The 22,211-nt window shown below is 40.2% G+C and overlaps 1 protein-coding gene across 1 annotated transcript in view; it reads left to right on the forward strand.

Annotated features, from left to right (window-relative positions):
* Nucleotides 1-22,211, forward strand: part of CAMK4 (calcium/calmodulin dependent protein kinase IV) — a 1,079,259-nt gene that overhangs the window by 489,658 nt on the left and 567,390 nt on the right. The window contains exon 2 of the mRNA XM_078677356.1: nucleotides 5,830-5,908. Coding sequence (XP_078533482.1) covers nucleotides 5,830-5,908 — 79 coding nt within the window. The remainder of the gene's footprint in view (nucleotides 1-5,829; nucleotides 5,909-22,211) is intronic.

Consider the following 22,211-nt stretch of genomic DNA (forward strand, 5'->3'; position numbering starts at 1 on the left):
GACTAGGCCCCCTGACTGCTGTCTGAATTATAAAGTACAGCAATATTCAGGCTTCAGTGGGCTGCTCAGGCCTCTGGACCTGGTACAACTGCACCTTCTGCACCAATGGAAGCTTTGCCCGTGGACACCACTCTTCTAAATATATCTATATATATATCTATATATATATATCTATATATCTGTATATATATATCTATATATCTATATATATAGATATATATATGTATATATATATATATATATATATAGATATATATCTTATCTATATATATATATATATATATATATATATATATATATATATATATATATATATATATATATATATATATATATATATATATATATATATATATATACCAATGTAGCTCCTCCTCGAATTTCTAGGCGTCTCAGGTCACAGCCTCGCACACCAGCAAACAAGGGAGACGGACCACAAACGAATCAGCATAAGTAGTTTATTTTATCCACAGAGATCAGCTACGCGTTTCTGGCAAGTTATGCCCTTGATCACGCTGCAACATGGAAATAGGCGAAATGCTTTTTATGCAGTGTTAGAGAGACACCCCCTCACAGTGACATCATGTATCATGTGATAAGTAAACAGTGAAAACATAGTACCACTGAATGTTAATGCAATGTGAACAGCACATATATATATATTTTAGTTTAATTATGTTTCTAAAGCTTACAATTGCCTGTAAGGTGTCCTGGCGCTCGTCAGTATGTTAATCTAAATTCCACCCCTACACAGTAAACAATCAGATTTTATAGGATTTCTTCAACTGCCTAAGATTAGGTGATTTCTTCAGTGCCTTGTTAGGGTATTCCACAGTCAAACTGCCTGTATCAAAAATGCTCCACCTCCAAACCGGGATAGAGTCTACAATTTAAATTTACCAAGAAACTTGCTTCGGTTAACCTTAATTGGCCTTCAGATTGATAGTCCTTGAGCTTGTTTCTTAAGTAGGCATTCTATGTGCAGCCTTACACACTATACAAAATGATTTTAAAAAGATACATTTTCCTACTGGTAGGTAGTCCAGTTTATTTTTAAGGCACAGGATATGGAATACCTTCATGTGAGATCTAATGATAGCCTGCGTTGTACTTTGGATCCCCTCCAGCCTTTTGATCAGTTTGTCAGGGACCCCCAGTAATAGTGCATTACCTTAGTTAAATCAACTAAGCATGACAGTCTGAACAATCAGAACTCTATGTTTCGCTGGTAGGAAAGGCAATTGTTACCTTAGTATTTTAAGGAGAGCAAAATATCTAGAAGAAGATAACATATTGACACGTGAGGTTAAAGATAAATCATTGCCAACAAAAATTCCAAGATTCCGGACTTCAGAGGACCTCTACGTTGCCTTCATTAAATTTAAGAAAGTTCACAGTTAGGCAGCAGGCAACAACCCTCATACACTGATGGAAACTATTGTATGGGGATGAAACTTTAGAATCAATCGATATTATAAGCTGAGTGTCAACAGCATAATTCATAAAGACAGTGGCCTTATGATGAAGCAGCTTTGCCAACGACCTTAGATATATGTTAAATAAAGTTGCACTTAATGCTGATCCTCAGGATACATCCTGTGCTACAGCTCTGATTCTGATGAATTGGAAATCTGGACAGGGTTAGAAGTTTTTGTGCAAGGACTCCATTTTAACAGAATGGACGAAGTTTCTGATGTTCTGCTCATCCTTCTCCTGCTCATTCGCCCCTCCCAATCAGAGACCAGCTGCAAGTCTTCTCTCCTCATCGTTCTGTTGAGCACCCTGTGCTATGACGTAAAAGCTGTAATGACTGAAACTTTTAAACATGTACCCGATGCCACTTTCTACATTCTTTTTTTTTAGTTATATATAGTGCAAACTTGACTCGAAGATATCAGGTATCAGAGCGCTTTACATGAGCACCAGTTTTGTCACAGACGGACACATTCATTTTTGTTAGGCGCAGTGAGATTAAGTGATTTGCCTAGAATCACAGGATGTTGGACGTCCCTGCCAAGACTCGACCCGGTTCCTCAGCTTCGAGGTCGACCGCTCTAGCCGTAAGGCTACACCCTCTCCCCATTTTGAAGGATTTCCACTGGAAGGTCCGATAAAGGCGTGCACGAGAGCATAATTCTATGAGCTATTGTTTGAGAAATGTTTCATATTATATTGTACATCTCGGGAGTGTAGTTGCTGAGGAAGCAAGCGGAAGATTTTTTTTTACCTTAAGAAATGGGTTAGTACTAAGAGTTAATTATTAGAAAGCTGCTTTTAATTTTCCAATGCGATGTAACCATGATCATGCCATGCTGAATCTGCAATTTTGCTAATTGTTTATGCATAAAATGTGTATTAAACCCCTTAGAATCTGGAGAGATGTAATTGCTTCAATGGGGATTTTATTATGATTTTCTGATTCTGTGTTCTATACATGAGTCTTAATGGCAAATTATGCATTTGTCTGTATGGTTCATATTAACAATTCTGTATTAAAACTTTTAAACTTAATTTTGATCTACAGCTCAGTTATGGAGAGGTCCCAGTTTCAATTTTGAATTCTACTCTGCCAATTATTGAGCTTAATGTTGGGGAGGGTGGTGTCTTGCTTCTAGATCAACGAGAAATCATGGAGCTAAACTGCCTGAGGCAAAAATCGGAGTGCATAAAATATTGAGGTTCAGTATATAATTTGGGTTCGGATCACACATTCCTTCATCTATTACCTGGTCTTTGGATGTGATTCCCCTTTCTCTTCAGAAAATCATTGTGCCTCCTATGTGTATCCTTCGTTGTGCCAGATGGGTGGGGTCTGGTGTAGTAAGGGGTCAGTCCCAAGCTTTTAATGTCCCTGTTTCCACTTGATTATTATTTATCACCGATGCCTGGTAAATTCAGAAGTTTATCAATTTGCAACACTCCTGGTGTACAACCCAGTTGCATTTTTATCAAGTTACCCATTGAGGTCTTTGACTTGCAGTCATTAAGAATCTCCTAATTGTGATAACTGATGCCGCTTGGTAATACGTGCCTATATGTGGAAGCCAAAATCCAGGTCTGCATCCCACCCATCTTCATATTGCATGTGCACAAGTGGCAATTTTGTAGGTAAAAGAAATGTTGGGGGTTAAATCGGTGTTACTTGCATCAATAAGTTCCGATAGATTCAGCCACAATGACTTCAGATGTCTAAGAGGGGGGAAAAGACGTATTTACATTTATAGTATCAATGTTGTGAAAGTCATTTTCGCTGGTACACCATCCTGATGGGTTTGTTTTAGTTGCCCTGGAAGTCTATTAGAAATTCCAACAGGCAAAGTACACAAAAGCGATGGGTGAAATGCTTGAATTAATCTCAGTATCTGGTAATTACTATGGAATGCATTCCATTCCATCGTTCTTTTGTTCACCATGCCATCTCAGACATAATTCAGCCATTTGCAAATGAGTCTGAATCCTGCTCCAAGAGGAATAGTCCAGCATGAACTGGCAAGCCAGGCCCTCTCTGAATAGGGACACAAGCAACTCAACTCTAGTTTCATTTGGGCCTTCAGTGAGGTGTTGCTTGAGTCCTATAAAACAGCAAGCAGGGACCCACGTCTGGGCATACACATCACACATATAGCATCGCACTGATGTACACAAAAAAGAGAAGGGTGGAACACTTGAATTCATCTCAGCCACTTGTAATTACTCTGGCCCGCATACCAGTCCAACATGCTTTTGCTCACCCCAAACAGTAACCAGCCTTAGGCAAATCAATGTTGGTGCTTCTCCAATAGGAACAGTCCAGCCCGAAATTCCAGCACAGGGCCACTACCAGCACAAGCAATCCAAGACTAGTTTCCGCCTATTTGAGCCTCTTCAGTCCTATGGCACAGAGAGCTGGGGACAGAATAGATGTCCAATTCCTGGAACACCAAATCTCCGCTGCACAGCCCTTAACTGGCCCATAGGCCACTATGAATCCTTACACTCTTGTTTTAAACATTTTAAAACTTTTCCTTTATACCATTTTAATCTATTTTTAGTCCAAGTATAAGCCAGTTAATTAAAGATGAAACAGGATATTGAGGTCTTCCGTGTTTTATTCGCCGTGTATTGGTTCCAGCGAACAATACTCTATGATGATCTATTGTTCACAATAAAAATTCACAATTTCATCCATGATGTAACAAACCCAATGCATTTCGAGAATAACATCTCTTCTTCAGGGGTTAACGGAAATTGGAAACAACGTGAAGTTAAGAGTCTAAGTAAAATATCATGTTTCATCCGACTACACACCCACAATAACTCTGTGGTGCTTTATATTCTGTGACCCCCCATTAAGTAAAACGTATGCTTATTTATTATCCCCCTACTCAACAATCCCCAAGAAACATTACCAAATTAGAATATGACACATTAAAAATAGATTAACAACCTCCTGGTGCTTCATCTTCAAACCATCCCCATGTGTTGCCTTTATATTACTACAAGGTACTTAGAAAACCACTGTGTGCTACCGAACCAACTAAAATAAATGTAGATTTACGTGTTTAAATCATGCAGAGACTTCTAACTCAGAAGAGTGACCAGGTGTAAATTACATGGTACACAAATATAGCGAAAAACGCTGCCAAAATGCCAAATATCATCTCCATTCGACGTGAGTATGGAGCGGAAAATCCCAATGCTGCCCCCTCCACTTAACACCCTCCATGTGAGAGGAAACCGGATCCACCCAACCCTTAAATACTCAGTTAATCAAAAGAAGTATCGTGATCTGTCGACTGAAATAAACAAAATACTCTCCCCCTGGCGAAATGAACTAACCCACTGTGTTAAGAATAAAATAAATATTAAGCAAACAAATTATATTCATAAGTGATGTAAATAAAAACTACAAATTTGTAATTTGACCCATTTAGACAAGACGAACATATTATTCACTTAGTACACCCACTGCATAGAAATCACTGGCACCCTTAACGTATCTCCAACAATGAAACATAAAGTTCAAGTGCAATAAAACATTAGTAAGAATGTCAGCGTTTCACCTTGATTCTACACTTTTGTTTGCTTTTTACATATTTTTATACCAATACTGCGGGGTGAAAACTATCAAATGGGCAGAAAATTCATAATGAAAAGATATCTGACAGAGTGCACACCCTACTATTTTTCTTGAACTTTGGGCCGAAGCATAAACCAAGGGTTGCCCGCCAGAAATTATTGCCCTAGAGCAATATTTTATAGATGGGTAAAACGCAGTAAAGAAGGGTGTGCATTTTGTCACATCTCTTTTCACAGCGAGCTGGGGACCCACGTCTAGGCACACCTATTGCACATATGGTGTCACACTGAGGAATACAAAAAAGTGATGGGTGAATACTTGAGTCAATCTCAGCCACTGGATCCTTCTTTGGGCCGCATTTCAGTCCATCTTTCTTGCGTCAAACTAAGCAATCGATATTACAGAATGCTTTCCAACTCATTCCTATGGGCCTAATAGGACTATTGAGTTTTAGAGTACTGTCAACCTACTTGCTAGTCAATTTTTCCTGATGTAGATGGCTTGAGGTTGCAATTGAAAACCCACCATGACGAAGGTTATCTAACTGGACAATATCTCTGAAATCTTTTTAAATTGTCGCTTCAAATTACTCTTCATGTTAGATCTCTGTGCCTCCTTCTGAGGAAAGGCTATTCAGCATTCTTGTGGGCAAGAGACCTTCTATTTGCGTCTTTTGATTCTCTGGTGCATTATGTTTTTTTCTGTCAAGATGCTAAAAAGAGAGTTCCTATGAAAAAATCTGACCACATTTCTTGTTTTTACTTCTTTAGGGGAGCTACTTCTGTTGTGTATAGATGCAGACAAAAAGGAACCCAAAAGCCATTTGCTGTGAAAATGTTGAAGAAAACTGTAAGTTACGCCTTCAATTTCTGCTTGCTAAGATATATTAACATAATGTAAATTAATATCTGCAGGTCTAAATTGTTTATAATCCACCTAGCAAAGAAGAATTTGCAATCTGATCTTAATTAGACACTGTTTGTCTGTATTTAAAGAGTGTAAATAATGAACAAGTGGATGTTAAAGTTTGTTACAAAGTTTGTTATGTGCTGGCCCCTAACGATCTTGTTGTAGCCTCATACACAGTGAGATAGAATAACATTCAAAAATTGCGAATGATACAGATTTGTTAATTGCGATTCAGTATTCCTAAATAGCCCTATTGCAACTAATAGCATAGGGAATCTAGGTATAAAGGGTTTTAGGGCATCCCATACAACTTATGGGTTATGATCCGAAATAACCATAGGATCTATAGCCATGTTGGTCATTGTGATCATACTGCTTGAGGTAAATGCCACAGCAATGCATGAATAATACCCATGCACATTTATTTATTTATTTATTTATATGCTTCTATAGCGCCTGAATAGACCCCCGAAGGGGTATCTCCGCGCTTTGCCATACAAAAGAAACCAGCTACTCTGCCCAAAACAGTTCTAGTGGGTGGTGGGAGGGGAATGAATTAAATGCTGGAAAAAAGGTACGTTTTCAGGGTTTTTCGAAAAGACAGGTGGTCCGTAATTAGCTTTAGTGCGAGGGGGAGGGTGTTCCAAAGAACAGACCCTGTGTGAGTAATAAGTACACCCACATGTGAGTAATAAGTACACCCACTAGCATCACAATTAAGTAAGCGCTATAAATCGTTAACCGTGCACATGTACAAATTGCTTATTAGTACTAAAAACTTTGTTCATTCTCAAGGTAGCTAACGGATTGGTTCAATCAAGCTTATAATTCATTACCCAGTTGAAATTTCCTCCAACAATTTTTTCCCCAGGCTGACCATTTGGCTAATTCAAAACGAACAGAAACAATTATATGTGAATGGTCTGTATTGGGCCCATAAATTACGCAGATGATGAATTTATGTTGTTTAATTTGTACCTGTATAGCCACCCACCTGGCATTTGTGCTGCCAAGAGTTTAAAGAATTTGGCTGCACACATTACAGGCGCTATGTATAGAGACCCCTATACGTGGTATTTGTTGTGCGGTACATGCTAAAACATTAATCCCCATCTGGCAAAAAACTTTCAATAGATCTTTGTTAGCTATATGAATTTCCAACAAACAAACTATATGCGGATTATACATAGTCAGAAAGGTGCTAATTGCTCTGTACTTATGAGGAATGTGTTTAGCAATCAAACATTACATCTAATAATGGTAGGTGTGCGAGATACCATTGCATTTACAGATCTTAATAGGGTTTGACTTGGTCATGCACAAACTATTTGTATCTTGGCTCCTGACATCACATTTTCTTACAATCCTTTCTTCCTACATCTCCTCCATTCCCCCCCCCACCCAATTATAGAAATGTGACATCCTACCCCCTGTGAACAGCACCCATACCCAACCATCCTCAGCTTAGCAGGTAACCCTCATCCCACAGGAAAATTAACCCATAAATTGCTGTTGACTATGGGAGGCATTTATCGAAAATATCGTAATCGTCTTTAGTCTATTGAACTCATTTTCTACAATTATCTGATTTTGGGCACTTGTCACATTTTTCCAGGATGTATCTCAATTAGCAAAAACATTTACTACTCCCTTTAATATCAGCTTCTTCATTGTAACGCTTGGGTATTGACCGAGATCATCCTAGTATAAACGCAACTTAGCCAACATTCGGGTAATGTGATGTTTATACTTCACTCTCAGAATAATCCATTCAAATATTCAGGTCAATAATCCTATCGCCTACAAACAAACTCAAGATGTTATTAAAATATTGCATTTGAATTAATCAAGACCACTGTTCTTTTAACTCTTTGCAGAAGTCTTTGCACTCATTCCTGTGTATTTTCAATCTGGAGGGTGCTTGTAGATAAACCTGAGCCCACACTTCCGTAAATGATTCAATGGCTGTACGGAGCTGCCAGTGCTGCTCCACCGTCACATGGCAGAGAATCAGTTCCTGAACATATACTAACATACTCCTAGGTCAATTGCCATGCTCTTTATTTTGGTAAAGGAAATCTATGTATGCACTATATTTGTGAATCAAAGTCCCAGTCAGATAAATCTGGAAAAGCCTTTCTAAATATTTCTGCCAAAAACACACAGGCATCCTTTCCTCTTGCCCCTTCCTTGATGTCCAAAGCATGCAAACGATGCCGCTACTTGCGATTCTCCAAATCCTCAGCCTTCACCTTTAAGCCCATCCCGAAAGAGCCTTTCTCATCTGCCTGTAAATTAATTTTACAGGTTGCCTCGTCATTTTCTGCTGAGTGCCTCTCAAGACTAGTCATCTGCTCCATGATTGTGCCAAGAGGGTCAGCAACTGCTTTTGGGGGATTGTGTTTTTTTATGTGCTCGGATTTAACCATATTGTAATGTGCTTGAGTCTCTGTTCGTTGTGTTTGTAGCAGCTGATTGGTCAACGCACTGTGAGATACCAGCCATCTACTAGCCTGCGACTGTAATATTTGAGCCCGTCTGGTTCGGTGTCTTCGCCTGAGCAAGGATCCACACAAATGTACTGATTGATTGATTATGCTTTTAAGTCAAAGTAATGTTCCATTCAGCAACTCCGGCCCCTGTGGTGTGTTGTGGATGTCCCAGGAAAGAGATACCTGCCTTAGGGCCTTATTTAGAATTTGGCGTCTGGAGTATGTACCGTCTGCATGGCGGAACATTTTTCTACTACGATGATGAGGCTACTCCACCTGCCAAATGTAGAGATTTCTGCCAGCCCCGCGCACATCTCTTGCATTGGCAGAAACCATCATCACAGCAGTTCCTTTAAACTTATTTAAAGTTTGATGGACTGCTCTGTCAACATGACGGAGCCTTACTACAACTCAAAAATAAAATCACAAAGCCCAACCAAAATTACCCCTTTGCCATAGAAGAGTTCTTCATTGGTGTGGGGATCATATACACGTTTCCAATTCTCCTTACCGCCAGCTTTTACCTAGCGGTGATGGATCGTGAAAATTGGCTATTTGACCACCCACTCTAAATGGGTCGGTCGGTCAAATACTATTACTCCAATGGCCGTTCCTCTGTCGGGCCGTCAGACGTGTATGTCAGTCGCAGAGACAGAGTAATCTCTGACACGGACTTATTTCAGTTCTGCCTAACTTTAAAATAAATAAGGGATGCAGAACTACAGTTTGACGGAGTGGCTACTACGTTCCCTCATCAATGGAGTACCCTCTTCACCAAACTCTATTTCAGCAGCAGCACCCCGAGCAGGTAAGAGCGGTAGAGCCAGGTTGGGAGGGATTTTATAGAGGACCACGAGGGAAAATTAAATATATAATACATTTTCCCTCCTCCCAACTCGGCCCCACCACTTTCACCTGCATGGGCAGATGCTGTATATTAGGCCCTTAGTATGTTGACATACACAAGCTTACATGTTTTGAAGGGCTTACTCCTCGGGGTAAAAACATTTTTTGCAAAGTATTACACGTGAGAAACATAAGGTTGAGAAAATAATTTCATAACTACTCTTGGGAAACTCTGACCTTCGCAGCTTTTCTGCAGAAACTGGTGGAATCCTCTGTTTTCCAAACCGCTCAGACGTGTTCACCAAGCCCATGCTGTACGAGCCAATGGGAGTACTCTGCCAACTTCCGTTTATAATCGGCCAATGCAGCTTTTGTTCCTACAATAAACAATTCTATGTCTTGTGTAAGTTTGCTGCTTGAAAGACTGTAAATCTCAGAATCAATAGGACAAGCGGGAATAGTACGAGCTCTTGACAGCACCCATCGCGATACTTCTGAGGGCCGCCGGTAGAGTGGCGTGAATAGTCTTTGGTGTTTATTACATGAACTTGCTCGCTGGCAAGCGAGCACCCTGCGCTCCAATTAACCTCTCTTCAAGGTCTCGGCATGTGGAGCGCGCGCTGTCACGCGCGCTGTGTGCGAGATTGATCTGTGCACATCATATGGTCTAAACCCACGTGGGACGGAGGCAGCTGCAGGCCGCTCGATGCACGCATCTTCCATGTCTGCACACGCCAATTAACATATTCATATGACCTTTTAAAAGGGAAATTAGAGCATTTCTCTAGGGATTTTAATGGGCCTTTCCGTAAAAAAAAATTGAATAGCAACAAAAGATTAATGTTCAAGAGAAGATTGCTGGTAACGCAAATAAAAAGCATAGCGTTGTTATGACATATTTTTGAGGTTACTGGAATTAATGTCCTGTCAGGAGAGGTGAATAACCCGTGTTCACCTCATCTCTAGGAATCGAGATATGAATATTAAACATTACACAGTTACATAAGCCGCACCAACTGTACACGTACGTCACCTGAATAGATAGTACCGGTCTGCATTTTTACTCTGTGTCCCCAGTGGTGTGGAACCAGGATATAATAGTCAGAACATCACCTGATATAAATATCATGTCCGAAATATAACTGACAAAAGTATCACCCCTCTGGAGTTAGTATTAAAAATGCACCCAAAAGGACGATATTTTTGTAAAGGATATTTAGTTTAGGATATTTTTGTCAGGTGATGTTTTTATCATGTTCAACATACAACGCCTAAAGGAACGCTTTTATTAGTGCATTCATGCTTGACACTTCGTGATTACATTATATTTTAAGCATTAACGAGGCTTCACATATGAGGGTGTGCAATATCACATAGTTTTTTTGTAAAATTGTGAAAAAGTCCATAAAAATCTATGCTTCCGTGGTTTCAGGGTATCCCACCTGACGTGAGCATGCACCTTGCATACACAAAGTCTTGCAAGATATCAGTTCGAGCAGAAAATTGCATGTTACCTGTAAACAAGCCTTCTGTATACAGAAATTTACACAAAATTGACTAATACAAGCATTTGAAAAATTTCATGAATTTCGCATAGCACAAAATTTGAAAATCCTGTAGATTTCGCTGACAATAAAAATTTCTCAGGCCTCTCTTTTATGCAATCAACTAAGTTGTATTTCAGTAGATTATTGCAAATAAATGACATAGCCAAGGCGTCAAGTACAATCACCACAGAACTTTGCCTTTCAACAAGACCCATAATATCGGACATCTAAAAGGTCCACAAATGCCCATATACATAACCGACTTCATCTTAAGATAAAGTGTGATATACGTACCAATTCACTGTTAAAAAATGGGTGACCATCCACACGTTCTATATACCAAAGTCCCTAAGGGCACATTCCAGATCCTACTTCCATAGCATCTGTTGGTACATGACCGCTGTCACTTCCCTGTCAGATAGAACATAGACAAGCCTCTGCTGTCATGGTGCCCCACATGATGAGGCCTTGGTTTCAGGTGCTACCATTCTTCTGGCTTGTTACTGAGATGGGGCAGTCAGAGTTGGTGTAATCCTCGGGTGCTAGGACAAGTAGACAATGCACAACGCCATTTGTCCTGGCATCCTGGCACTGCTGTCACTGTGTAAGTACAGCGTGCATATAATTTGGTGTGTATTTACATTCCTTCAGAAATGCCCCGATGAGAGGTTGTGTTGACAAACCCAATCTGCACCATAAACGATCTCCATGCATCGCCCACCTATCAAGTTATCACACCAGCATTCATGAAGCATATTATGGAGACAAAATGGCATGCTTGACTGAACAATGCAGTAGGAGACTCAATGTGAACTAGAGCTGACAGATAGTGAGTGGCAGCGTATGTGAATGCAAAAACAGCCTCAACAAAGCCACTGGTACAAGCATCATGTCCCCAGGGAAAACTGAATGAGGCAAATGTTCATAGCTTTAGTTGGCATTTTTGGTGAATGGAATTGTATGCAAGACATTCCTCCTGAAAGTGTGTCACCCAATGCTTAATTTGAGCCAATGGTTTCTGGTGTTCGGCACCGGCACTTTATTGTCAGCACCGGCATTTTTGACAATCTGCCACATGGTGGGCTGTTTGTCTTATTTACAGTGAGCACAACAACAGTTGTTTACTAATTCAATATGCTAATGACTAATATCTGCCGCCCATGCTAATATTATAGCTTTGGGGGCCTGGAATAGTCCGAATTGTCACACTAGTTGGAGTGTGATGGTAAGTCGCTGGTTTGCTACTGTCATTGGTAGCGCTAGCAGGGACAATGGGTGGTGTAGGCTGCAGTGGCTTCCTGATGAGAGCCTTGGACTTAATGTTTTACAAGTTAAGCACTGGTGGCACCATTTCCCTGGTGGTCTTTCACAGAGCTATCTTGACCAGACATGATGATGCGCGAGGTGAAACTGATGAAGATTCTTCCATCAGAATATCCACCACTTAATATACTCTGAACACGGATATTATGCCCAGTGCCGAATTTGTAGAAGAGCAAGTGCCGGGGCCAAAGTTCTGTTCAGAAGCCTGCGCCTGTGTAATTGAAGGCTAAGGTGCTGAATTCCAAAGCTGTATAGTCTTGATTCCACCTCATGCCTCCTTAATCCACCATTAGACACTCCCTGCCTCTTAACCACACTCTTGTAGGAACTTTTTCATCCCTTCTACCTCTCTTAGTCATTGTTTTTCAGTATTTCTCTTCCTCCTTTCCCTTTTTTTGTGTTTTGCTCTCTCTAGCACTTTATTAAAGTTTGTTCAGGAATCAGCACAGATTATGCCTATGCTGCCAGCAGATTTTCAGTTACCACTATCCTTTGTAGTAGGCCTTGTGCCTTTTGCTGTGCTCTGTAGTCTGATCTCCTTACTTAATAATTTGGCCAAATCCATCATAAATTAATAAAAATGCAGGTTCAGTTTTCATTGGATAAGTCATTCTATATTTGTGAAGCAGTTTGGCTAAAATTAGTCAAAGGTATTGGATATCTGTAAACGTAATCTTGTTAAACACAGCTTTTAAATTCGGAATTACCACACTTTTTTGTCCCAGAAATTTGGAAATATATGAAGCAATTTTCTATGCACGATTGAATAATTTAAAAAGCATAGCACCTTTTCTCAATCAGACAGTAAAATCATTTCTGTCACCCCTATCCTGTATGAACCCTTGATAAGTGTGCAGCTTCTGGCACTGATGAAAGGCAGGGTATTGTGGGTCCGGATGAGAAGCAGGAAGTGGTCTGCTCGAGGATCCACTTCTGCTGCTGCAGGCAAGGCTCCTTCTTTCCATCCGTGGGTGAGGTCGTGGAGGAGGGTGAAGGGGAGCCTTTAAACGGCAGTGGCAGATAACCATGTCCAACCGGTGCCATTGTTGCCCTGTTCATTTTAAATAAATTAATACAAGCGATTAGTGGTGTGATTTAATTATTACATGCATGTTCTGTTGTCTGACGCACCTTGAATAGGAAAAGTACATATGTATGTCAATAGGTAGATTATTCTCTGCCACTTATTATCTTTTAATGCAGCACGTGGTATGAGAATCTGTCAATCGATCCAAGTCATAATTAAGAATCTACATGTCAGCACAAGGGGGCTGTGAGCTTAAGGGCATGGAAGCCTTGCCTCATGTGGAACTTTATCCTCTGCCTTTGATTTTTAGATAAATTGTAAGATATGTATTGCCAGGTACAGGCAATATTCATCATATTTCACAAAGCTGTAGAAGTTTGAATTTTCTTAATGCATGTGATTGGCACTTTTTTCATTTACCCTTCGTTCCAAAATCAATATTGCTTTTATTGTTACATAATCTTTCTCGGGAAACTAGAAATTATGTTTTCAAATATGGGGCTTTATTGTTAACTCACAAAGTCTCAGTCAAAATATCTCAATCAGTTTAAATGAATGAAAGCAAGACAAGTAGCACATAGAAACATGATAATCATATACCTTATTCCTGGCTTTTCTAATGTTAACATTCACAATGGCTGTATGTAATAGTTGACTATGCATTACTGTCAACACTCCTGGTGGCATTCTTCTTGCAGTAAAGTGCTATACAAAACTTCAAACTAAATAAAGCATATCTATCTTTCTTTCAAGGTATCCAATCAAGGGAATTCTCTTAGGCGAATCTTTAATAATATCAATTCTCTAATAGACAAAGCCCCCTCCTGCTGAATACCTAAAATAGTGTTGCTGTTTACAGGCAAAGCACAGAATGATTCAAGTTGGGCAGATATGGAGCAGGCTAGTTATTAGAATGTGTAGCTTTTGGTCCTAAAATTGTTTGGGATTTCTTAGCTTTTCATTCCTTCCAGTATGGGTTAGTCGTCCACGCAGTGCAGCCTCCTATCTTTTTGATAGAACACAACATAAAAACCAGTATTGAATCTAAATTTCTGTATGCCAAATGTCAGAAGCTCACATTTTCAGCTGAGACTTCATGGCACTGTGCACAATCCTTTTATCATCTCAGCCCCAAGCAACAACAACCACCCTTGAATAGTCGGAAATGTAGAAGCATTAACAATATAGACAAAGACGAATTGCCGTAATAGGCTATCAAAGAGCGTGGTTTCCAGAACACTTCATTCCACTTAGATCAGTGTCAAAATGCACTTGTCCCACTTTAAAGGAAACGTGTTGTTATTTTCTGTTTAGAGAACTTTCAGTCCTCGGAGTAAAGTTACCAAAAAGACTTACAGCCTACTGATGCATGAAAAACTGTATTCCCTTATGACAATTGTAGTTAGTTATAAAACTGTTTATGTCTGTACTGGCATTCCCCTATAAGGTCGTAATTTTGTCTTGAACTGTGTTTGTGAGTATTAGCATCCCTCATCCGCCTGTATTCTTACCTTAGACCATTTTCTTCTATATTGGCATCCCCGATCAGTTTGGTGTCTTTCCTTGAACTGTGTACATGTGTATAAGTATCGCAGATCAGTTTGTAGTCTTATCTTGAACTTTCTCCATGTGTATAAGCATCCTCGATCAGTTTGAAGTCTTCCCTTTGACTGTGTTAATGTGTATTGGCATTCCTTACCAATTAATAGTCTTTCCTTGAACTTAGATTGTGTCTTTGCTTGAACTTTGTTCATGTGTATAAGTATCCCCGATCAGTTTGAAGCATTTCCTTGAACTGTATACATGTGTACAAGTATCCCAGATCAGTCGTAGTTTTTGCTTGAAGTATTTTCATTTGTATAACCATCCCCAATCGGTTTGAAATCTAGCCTTGAACTGAGTTAATGTGTAGTGGCATCCATCATCAATTCATAGTCTTTTCTTGAACTATGTTCATGTGTTTAAGCATCCCCGATCAGTTTGTAGTCTTTGCTTAAACTTTGTTGATATGTATAAGCCTCCACAATCAGTTTGAAGTATTTCCTTGAACTGTGTGCGTGTGTACAAGTATCCCTAATCAGTTCATAGTCTTTGCTTGAACTATGTTCATATGTATAAGCATCCTCAATCAGCTTGAAGTTTCCTAGAACTTTGTTAATGTTTATTGGCATTCCCAATCCATTCATAGACTTTCCTTAAACTGTGTTCATGTGTATAAGCATCCCCAATCAGTTTGTAGTCTCTGTTTGAACTTTGTTCATGTGTATAAGCAACCCTGAATAGTTTGAAGCCTTTGTTTGAACTTTGTTCATGTGGATAAGCATCCCTGAACAGTTCGATGTCTTTCCTTGAAATGTGTTCATGTGTATTGACACCCCTCATCAATTTGTAGTCTCTCCTTGAACTTTGTTCAAGTGTATAAGCATCAGGGGTCAATTGTTTTTCCTTGAAATGTCTTCATGTGTATTGGCATCCCAATCAGTTTGTAATCTTTGCTTGAACTTTGTACGTTTGTATAAGTATTCAGGATCAGTTCATAGAATGCTGCGCAACCCAACTCTCACCCTAAAATAGCAAAGCAGCTTATATTATTTTTTTCAGCAACAGAGGACCAATGTGAAATTGGTTTAATTTAATAACTTATAAAAACTCTATGGAAATAATCCATCAACCTTGAGACCATGCATTATTACACACCGACTTTTGCAGTTGGAACCTAACCCCAGTGACCTATCTATCCAGTTTTATCTATGACAAGTTTAATTTGATCAGTGGTGGTGGCAACAGGATATCAATCAGTAGCCCAGCATTTGAGTGGCTATTCTGCTTCCAGCAGTTACACTTAACTCTTTTGAGAAGCAAAATGAGTAACACAACCTGATTGTTAATGATGTGCCTGCAAAATTAAGTATTTTTTAGCTTTGGCCTAGGATTGCCCAGCAGTGAACATTATTTCTGAGTTCCCTACATGTCCCTGGTCAGAATCTTTGTCAGTATCCCTGAATTCTCATGGTTGGCCATAGCCTGCACCATCATACTCCTTCATACGCACCCCGTGCTCCTTCACTTTCTAGCACATTTCAGCTGGCCCTAGTGGAACACAAAGAGATTTTCACTCATTATCCCTGGTTCTACAACCATATATGCCTGGGATCTTGCTCTCTCATTCAATAGATGTCAGAAGCCCGGTCATGGCTCTAAATCCTTAATATCCATCTCTGCGAGTTTGCAGCCAGTAGGCTATAGCGCTTATTGATTTATTTACCTGCTAAACCTATCAAAAACTGTATCTAAAAACTTCAAACACAGACTCCTAAAATCATAACTATAAACGCTCATTTCGGATCCCTATTTCTGCATAAGAAGTGGTGAGACAATAACCGATCTGATCTTCTTTACGAAAAGACGTACTAAATGGAGGTCAGCATTTTACTCATTGCTACAAATCACCACATTCAAGAAAAGCCCTCATGGTCTTAGACTTACGGTGACCCCCTCACCTACTTTCAAAGTTGAATCAACCATCTCCCTGTATAACAATGGGACCATCCTTATTCAATCATTAACCCACAACCTGGCTATCTTTGACTCCATCTTCCCCATCATCAAGAATTCATTGTCTAGCAATGAAACCTCACCCTCCCATGGCCCCCCTACTTCCTCTGACAACCCCTGAAATCCAATCATTGTGGCCTCTCATGACCCCGGCATCTCAGATGATCCTTCCCCTTCCCTTCCTTGCCCCGCTAGTGGGACCTGTATACTAAATAGCAATGCTGCAATGACATCAGTTGGACCAGAATCCCTCTCCTCTCATTCTCCTATGAGTCAACATGCTCACTGCTCTCTTAGAGCAACCAGGTCTGAGGCATGTAGCCCATTGGGACATACCTTCACCCCTTCTACTCATTACGTGGACACGCCTACTGTGCCCATGTCTCACCCTATAGCCACTCCAGTGTCACACCCTTATCCTGTTCCCCCTAATCAGTCCAGCAACGTGAATCACAGGACCCTTGACCCCCTTCTTAACCAGGTGCTCACCTTCCCCCCTAATGATGCACCTCACATCCCCCCATCCCCTCCGCAGCTTTCTAGCCACTCCTCCCTTAGACCCCCCCAGCATAGCTCCCTTCCCGAAGTATCAGGATTCCAATCACACTCAGCTTTCGAATCTGGGCTAAATAAGATCGCACTTACCCTTTATCAGCTCAAGGCAGATGTTGTAAGCCTCTTACACCTCACCACCTAGCTATCTGAGAATCAGAAAGCTAGTGGACCCCCGAAAACTGAGTACCTCAACTATTCACTTCCCTCTGAATCTAGTACTAGGTCCTTTGCGCATCCGTCACCCACTGTGACCCCTTAACTAGTAGCCCTTACACTCCACAGATGGGGAACCTCTCCCCTCCCGAATGACCCCACTCGGCCTTACAGAGTAAAAGACCCACTTCAAGATAAGGATATAATCTCCCTTCTACTCTCTTATGATACATTTTACGCTGTTAACACAGAGATTCTCTCTTCTGACCCATCTTATGCTGCTAACACAGAGAATCTCTGCCTAATTGAAGCAATCCACTCTTACCCATTTAGAGAACCTTGGTAAACATGAGATCCATAAATAAGAACAAGCTTACTCTTGTCCCCACCACTACTCCTCACTCAGCTGATCCCAAATCACATCTTAAATGCATGCTTTTCAGTTGCAGATCTGCAGTACAACATGCTGCTGACATCGCTGCCCTCATCTTGGCTCATGATTCAGACATTCTAGTTTGACTGAAACCTGGCTCAAAAACTCCTCTGCACCCATTATTGACATACTAGTGCCCCCTAACTTTGACATCATCAAGCTAGACAGATCCAGTGGTCATGGGGGGGGGGGGGGCTCGGTTGTATACATCGTAAAAATCTATCAGTTTGACAATTGCATGCTAATCCCATGTCGTCATTCGAATAGCTGTGCTTTGAAGTATTATGCAACATCAGGCAAGCCTGTAAATTCAACGCGGCCTACCACCCTCCACAAGACAATCTCCCCTTTTTAGAGTAAGTCATGGAAATCATCTCATCGAGCGCGGTGTGCAATGGCACCCAGATCTTCCTTGGAGACTTTAAACTCCATTGGAATGATAAGAGTGACTCGTCAGTCTACAGCCTCAAATCTTTCCTATCAGATCTCAACCTCACTCAAATATGCGAATGCCCTACCCACATCAAAGGAGCGACCCTAGATCTGGTCATTGAGATCTGCTCATATGATAGACTCCATCCAACTTGAAGCTATCGCCCCTATGACTGGACAGACCACCACTGAATCTCCTTCCTCATCACAGAATAACGAAACCTAGGCACTGGAAAAGACGTTTTAGAAACATTAACCTATATGTTCTGACTTCACGCATTGATAACAGCCTGCCCCCACCCCTGGATATGTCTGATGTTGGTGAGCTTACAGATCATTACAATAGCTCCATGGCTAACATCTTAGACTCAATTGCACCCCTAGAGCTAAAAAGAATGCCTTCCAAAATCTCCAAACCCTGGTATAATGGTAGCTTAAATACTGAAAGAAGAAATCTTAGAATGGCATAACTTTTGTAGAGATCCTCTCCCTCCTTTGACCATCTCACTCAGCTGAGATCATTGAGAAATCAATACAACAAAAGTTAAAAGATGCTCTAAAGCCAGTTATTTCAGAACGCAATTTGAATAAGCAAAAAACTGGCCAAAGAAATTGTTTGAACTCACCAAACTTCAATCTAACAGCCAACCCAATCCTCAACCAATGGATGGCTATGCGTAGCCAAATTTTGAGGAATTTGCTGTCTTCTTCCAGGAAAAGACAACAAAGATTGAACTGGAACTAAGAGTGGCCGTGGAGAACCTTCCTGTCCCCTATCCTACCTCCGGATCGGTAATGGCCCCTCCCACTCGGGTTCTACCCCCCAAAAACAATGCTGCTTGAAGCATATTACAAACCTTGGACGAAAGCACCATTCACAATACTCTGGCCTGATCATCCTTACTCCCTCTTTGGATGAGGATAATTACCCCCTCTCTGCTTCAAGGTACGAGTCCTGATTGCCTTAAATCAGGGCTGGTCACCCCCATCCTTAAAAAAGCCGACAGCAGACTACACTAACCTTCACAATTTCCACCTTATTTCCAACATTGCTACTCTGGCTAAGTTCTTACAGAAATTTATACACATCCAACTATGTAGCCACATTGCACAATTCTGCTTGCTGGACCAATTCCAATCAGGCTTCCGCCAGAGGCATAGCACGGAATCTGCCCTTACTCACATTATTGATGATGCTCTATGAATGCTAGACTCAAATGAATCATGCCATCTGATCCTCCTTGACCTATCGTGAGCTTTTGATACGGTCAAACATGATACCCTTATTGAGCTACTGGAGCACAGGATGGGGCTATCAGGGACTGTGCTAAATTGGTTCTCCTTATTCCTTCACAATAGAACACAAAGACTTAAGGTGAATCAAGCTCCGTCAAAATTTGCACCACTCACTCTGAGGGTCCCACAGGGGTCCACAATTTCACCCACCCTCTTCAACTTGTTCATTGCGCCTCTAACAGCAATCCTGATATTGTCCAACATCCATTACCACATGTATGCTGATGACACCCAATTGTACCTGAAAGTCTCCTCCCCGGAGGACATAAAGTCCCTCAACTCAACTCTTCAAGAAACACCAAGCTGGTTGACTCTCAATCACTTAAAACTAAACGCCTTCAAAACATAATTTCTCCTTATCGTCCCAGCCAAGCACACTCCAGATAATGAAGAATGGATGCGCCAACTCACAGCTCTCGACTGCACTCCAAACATCATTGATTCTGCGAGTTCCCCCGGGAATAATGCTAGTTAAACATCTGAACATGCAAAAGCACATTAGTGCTCTCACCAAAGGTGCGAACCTCCAACTGAGAGTCTTAAGGAAAATAAAACTGTTCCTTCCCCATAACTACTTCAAAAATTCAGTGCAAGCCCTATTGATTTCTAAACTTGATTATGGTAGTTGTACCCTCTGTGGCCTTCCTAGAGCGAAGACTGCGCCACTTAGGGCCTCTCTCAACTCAGCTGAAGGGCTCATTAAAGGTGCAAATGCTATTATAAGTTTGAAAAAGAAATTACCGGGCACAGTATTATTTAACCTTTAGGAAAGGACATATACCCCCACATGCATCATCCCGGTCGTTTGCGAATGCTAAATTGCGAAAAATAGCGAAACGCAATTTAGAATTCGCAAAACGGGATGCATGATTAATTTCTAATAATATTAGCGATTCGGTAAAATTCGCATTTTTTACCGAATCGCTAATATTATGCGACTTCTAATTTGGTAATTCGCATTTCCCATTGATTCCTATGGCCCAAAAGGCCCATAGGAATCAATGGAAATTGCGAATTCGCAATTTACAATTTTCACAATCTTCATGCATTCCATGGGTGCAGGGGGGGGTCCAAAGGACCCCCCCCTGCACCCCTGAAATGTATTTTTAAGTGGTTGTTTCACACACACATGTCCTATGGACATGTGTGTCTGTAACATGTAAGTTTTAAAAATGCATTTTTTTGCTTTTTTAACAATTTTCGCAAATTAACACGAGGGTCAACCTCGTGTTAATTTGCACTTCCAATTTTAAAATTCGCTATTTTAAAAAAAATGATGCATTGCATTTAAGGAATCGCACAAATGCGATTCCTTAAATGCATTCGCAATTATTAGAAATGCTAAAAATAGCGAATTATGCACAACAGTTTCATGCATCCCAAAAACGGATTTTGCATTCGCAAATGGCCGATTTTTCCGAATCGCACCGTTTGCGAATGAAAAAAACGTTGATGCATGTGGCCGATAGACTCTGAATAGCTATATACCACATTTCTTTATAAATGTCATCAAACCAACCACATTAGTCAATTTATTCTTATTTTATTATTTTTTTGAAGTATAAAATTATTATTTTTAGATACAAAAATAGCTTTTATATAAAAAGAATTACATATACAAACTTGATGAATCAATATTCCCAGACAATGATAGAGTCACAATTGTATAATCATCTAATATTCTAACATAACATTAGACAATATTTTTGTTATCTCATTTTTATACAATTGATCCAACTCATCAATGTGCAGAGATTGGTGACACATGTTGAAAACAACGCGTTTCGGCAATGCCTTCATCAGTACTCTGTCACAAAAGGATTACTAAACAGGGAATATATAAAAATGATATTTAATCCAGAGTCAAACATAGCCCTTACTCATATTTATACTATAAACATAAATCCTTATAGAAACAACATGTAGTCAGTTATGAGTTTCAACTAATGAACCCGTCACGAAAAACCGGGCGAATCTCCATTGTGATGCATGCTCATGCAAACAAGTGTGTGCGGTTCCTGGAACCAAAATAATAGAAAGAATTGATTTAAAAAAAAAAATTATATATATATATATATATATACATCTACTCTATTCATGCATATATCTTTTCGCAGCCCTAACCAACTATTCTGATGGTCCCTATTCCTATATACTTACCTTTCTTGCAAATGCTATTATCACATCACGCCTAAGATTACATTTCTTAAATGGCTCCCATATGAAGAAAGGATTCATCTGAAAATTGAACGCATGATTCAAAAAGCTTTACACTGCAACATCCAAATTTATCTTGCACAAAAACTTGAGCTCTCTGGAGGCTCTTGTTCCTCTTGAGGCTCCAGCACCTTACTGCTCAAGCCACCGAAATTCCATAAAAAGAAAACCTACAATCGAGCATTGTCGGGTATTGCACCAAGAATTTGGAAAGCCTTGCTACCTGAAAGAAGACTTAACAATTCCAGTGCTTCCTTCAAAAAGGAAGTCAAAGAGTTACTGATGAAGACATTTCTGGGCTAGTTCCCAATGCATTTGCTTTCGTTTGTTCTCTGTAGATCTGTTATGTTTATCATGCTCTGTTATG

This window comes from Lissotriton helveticus, chromosome 2_1, assembly GCF_964261635.1.
Source record: "Lissotriton helveticus chromosome 2_1, aLisHel1.1, whole genome shotgun sequence".
NCBI lineage: Eukaryota > Metazoa > Chordata > Amphibia > Caudata > Salamandridae > Lissotriton > Lissotriton helveticus.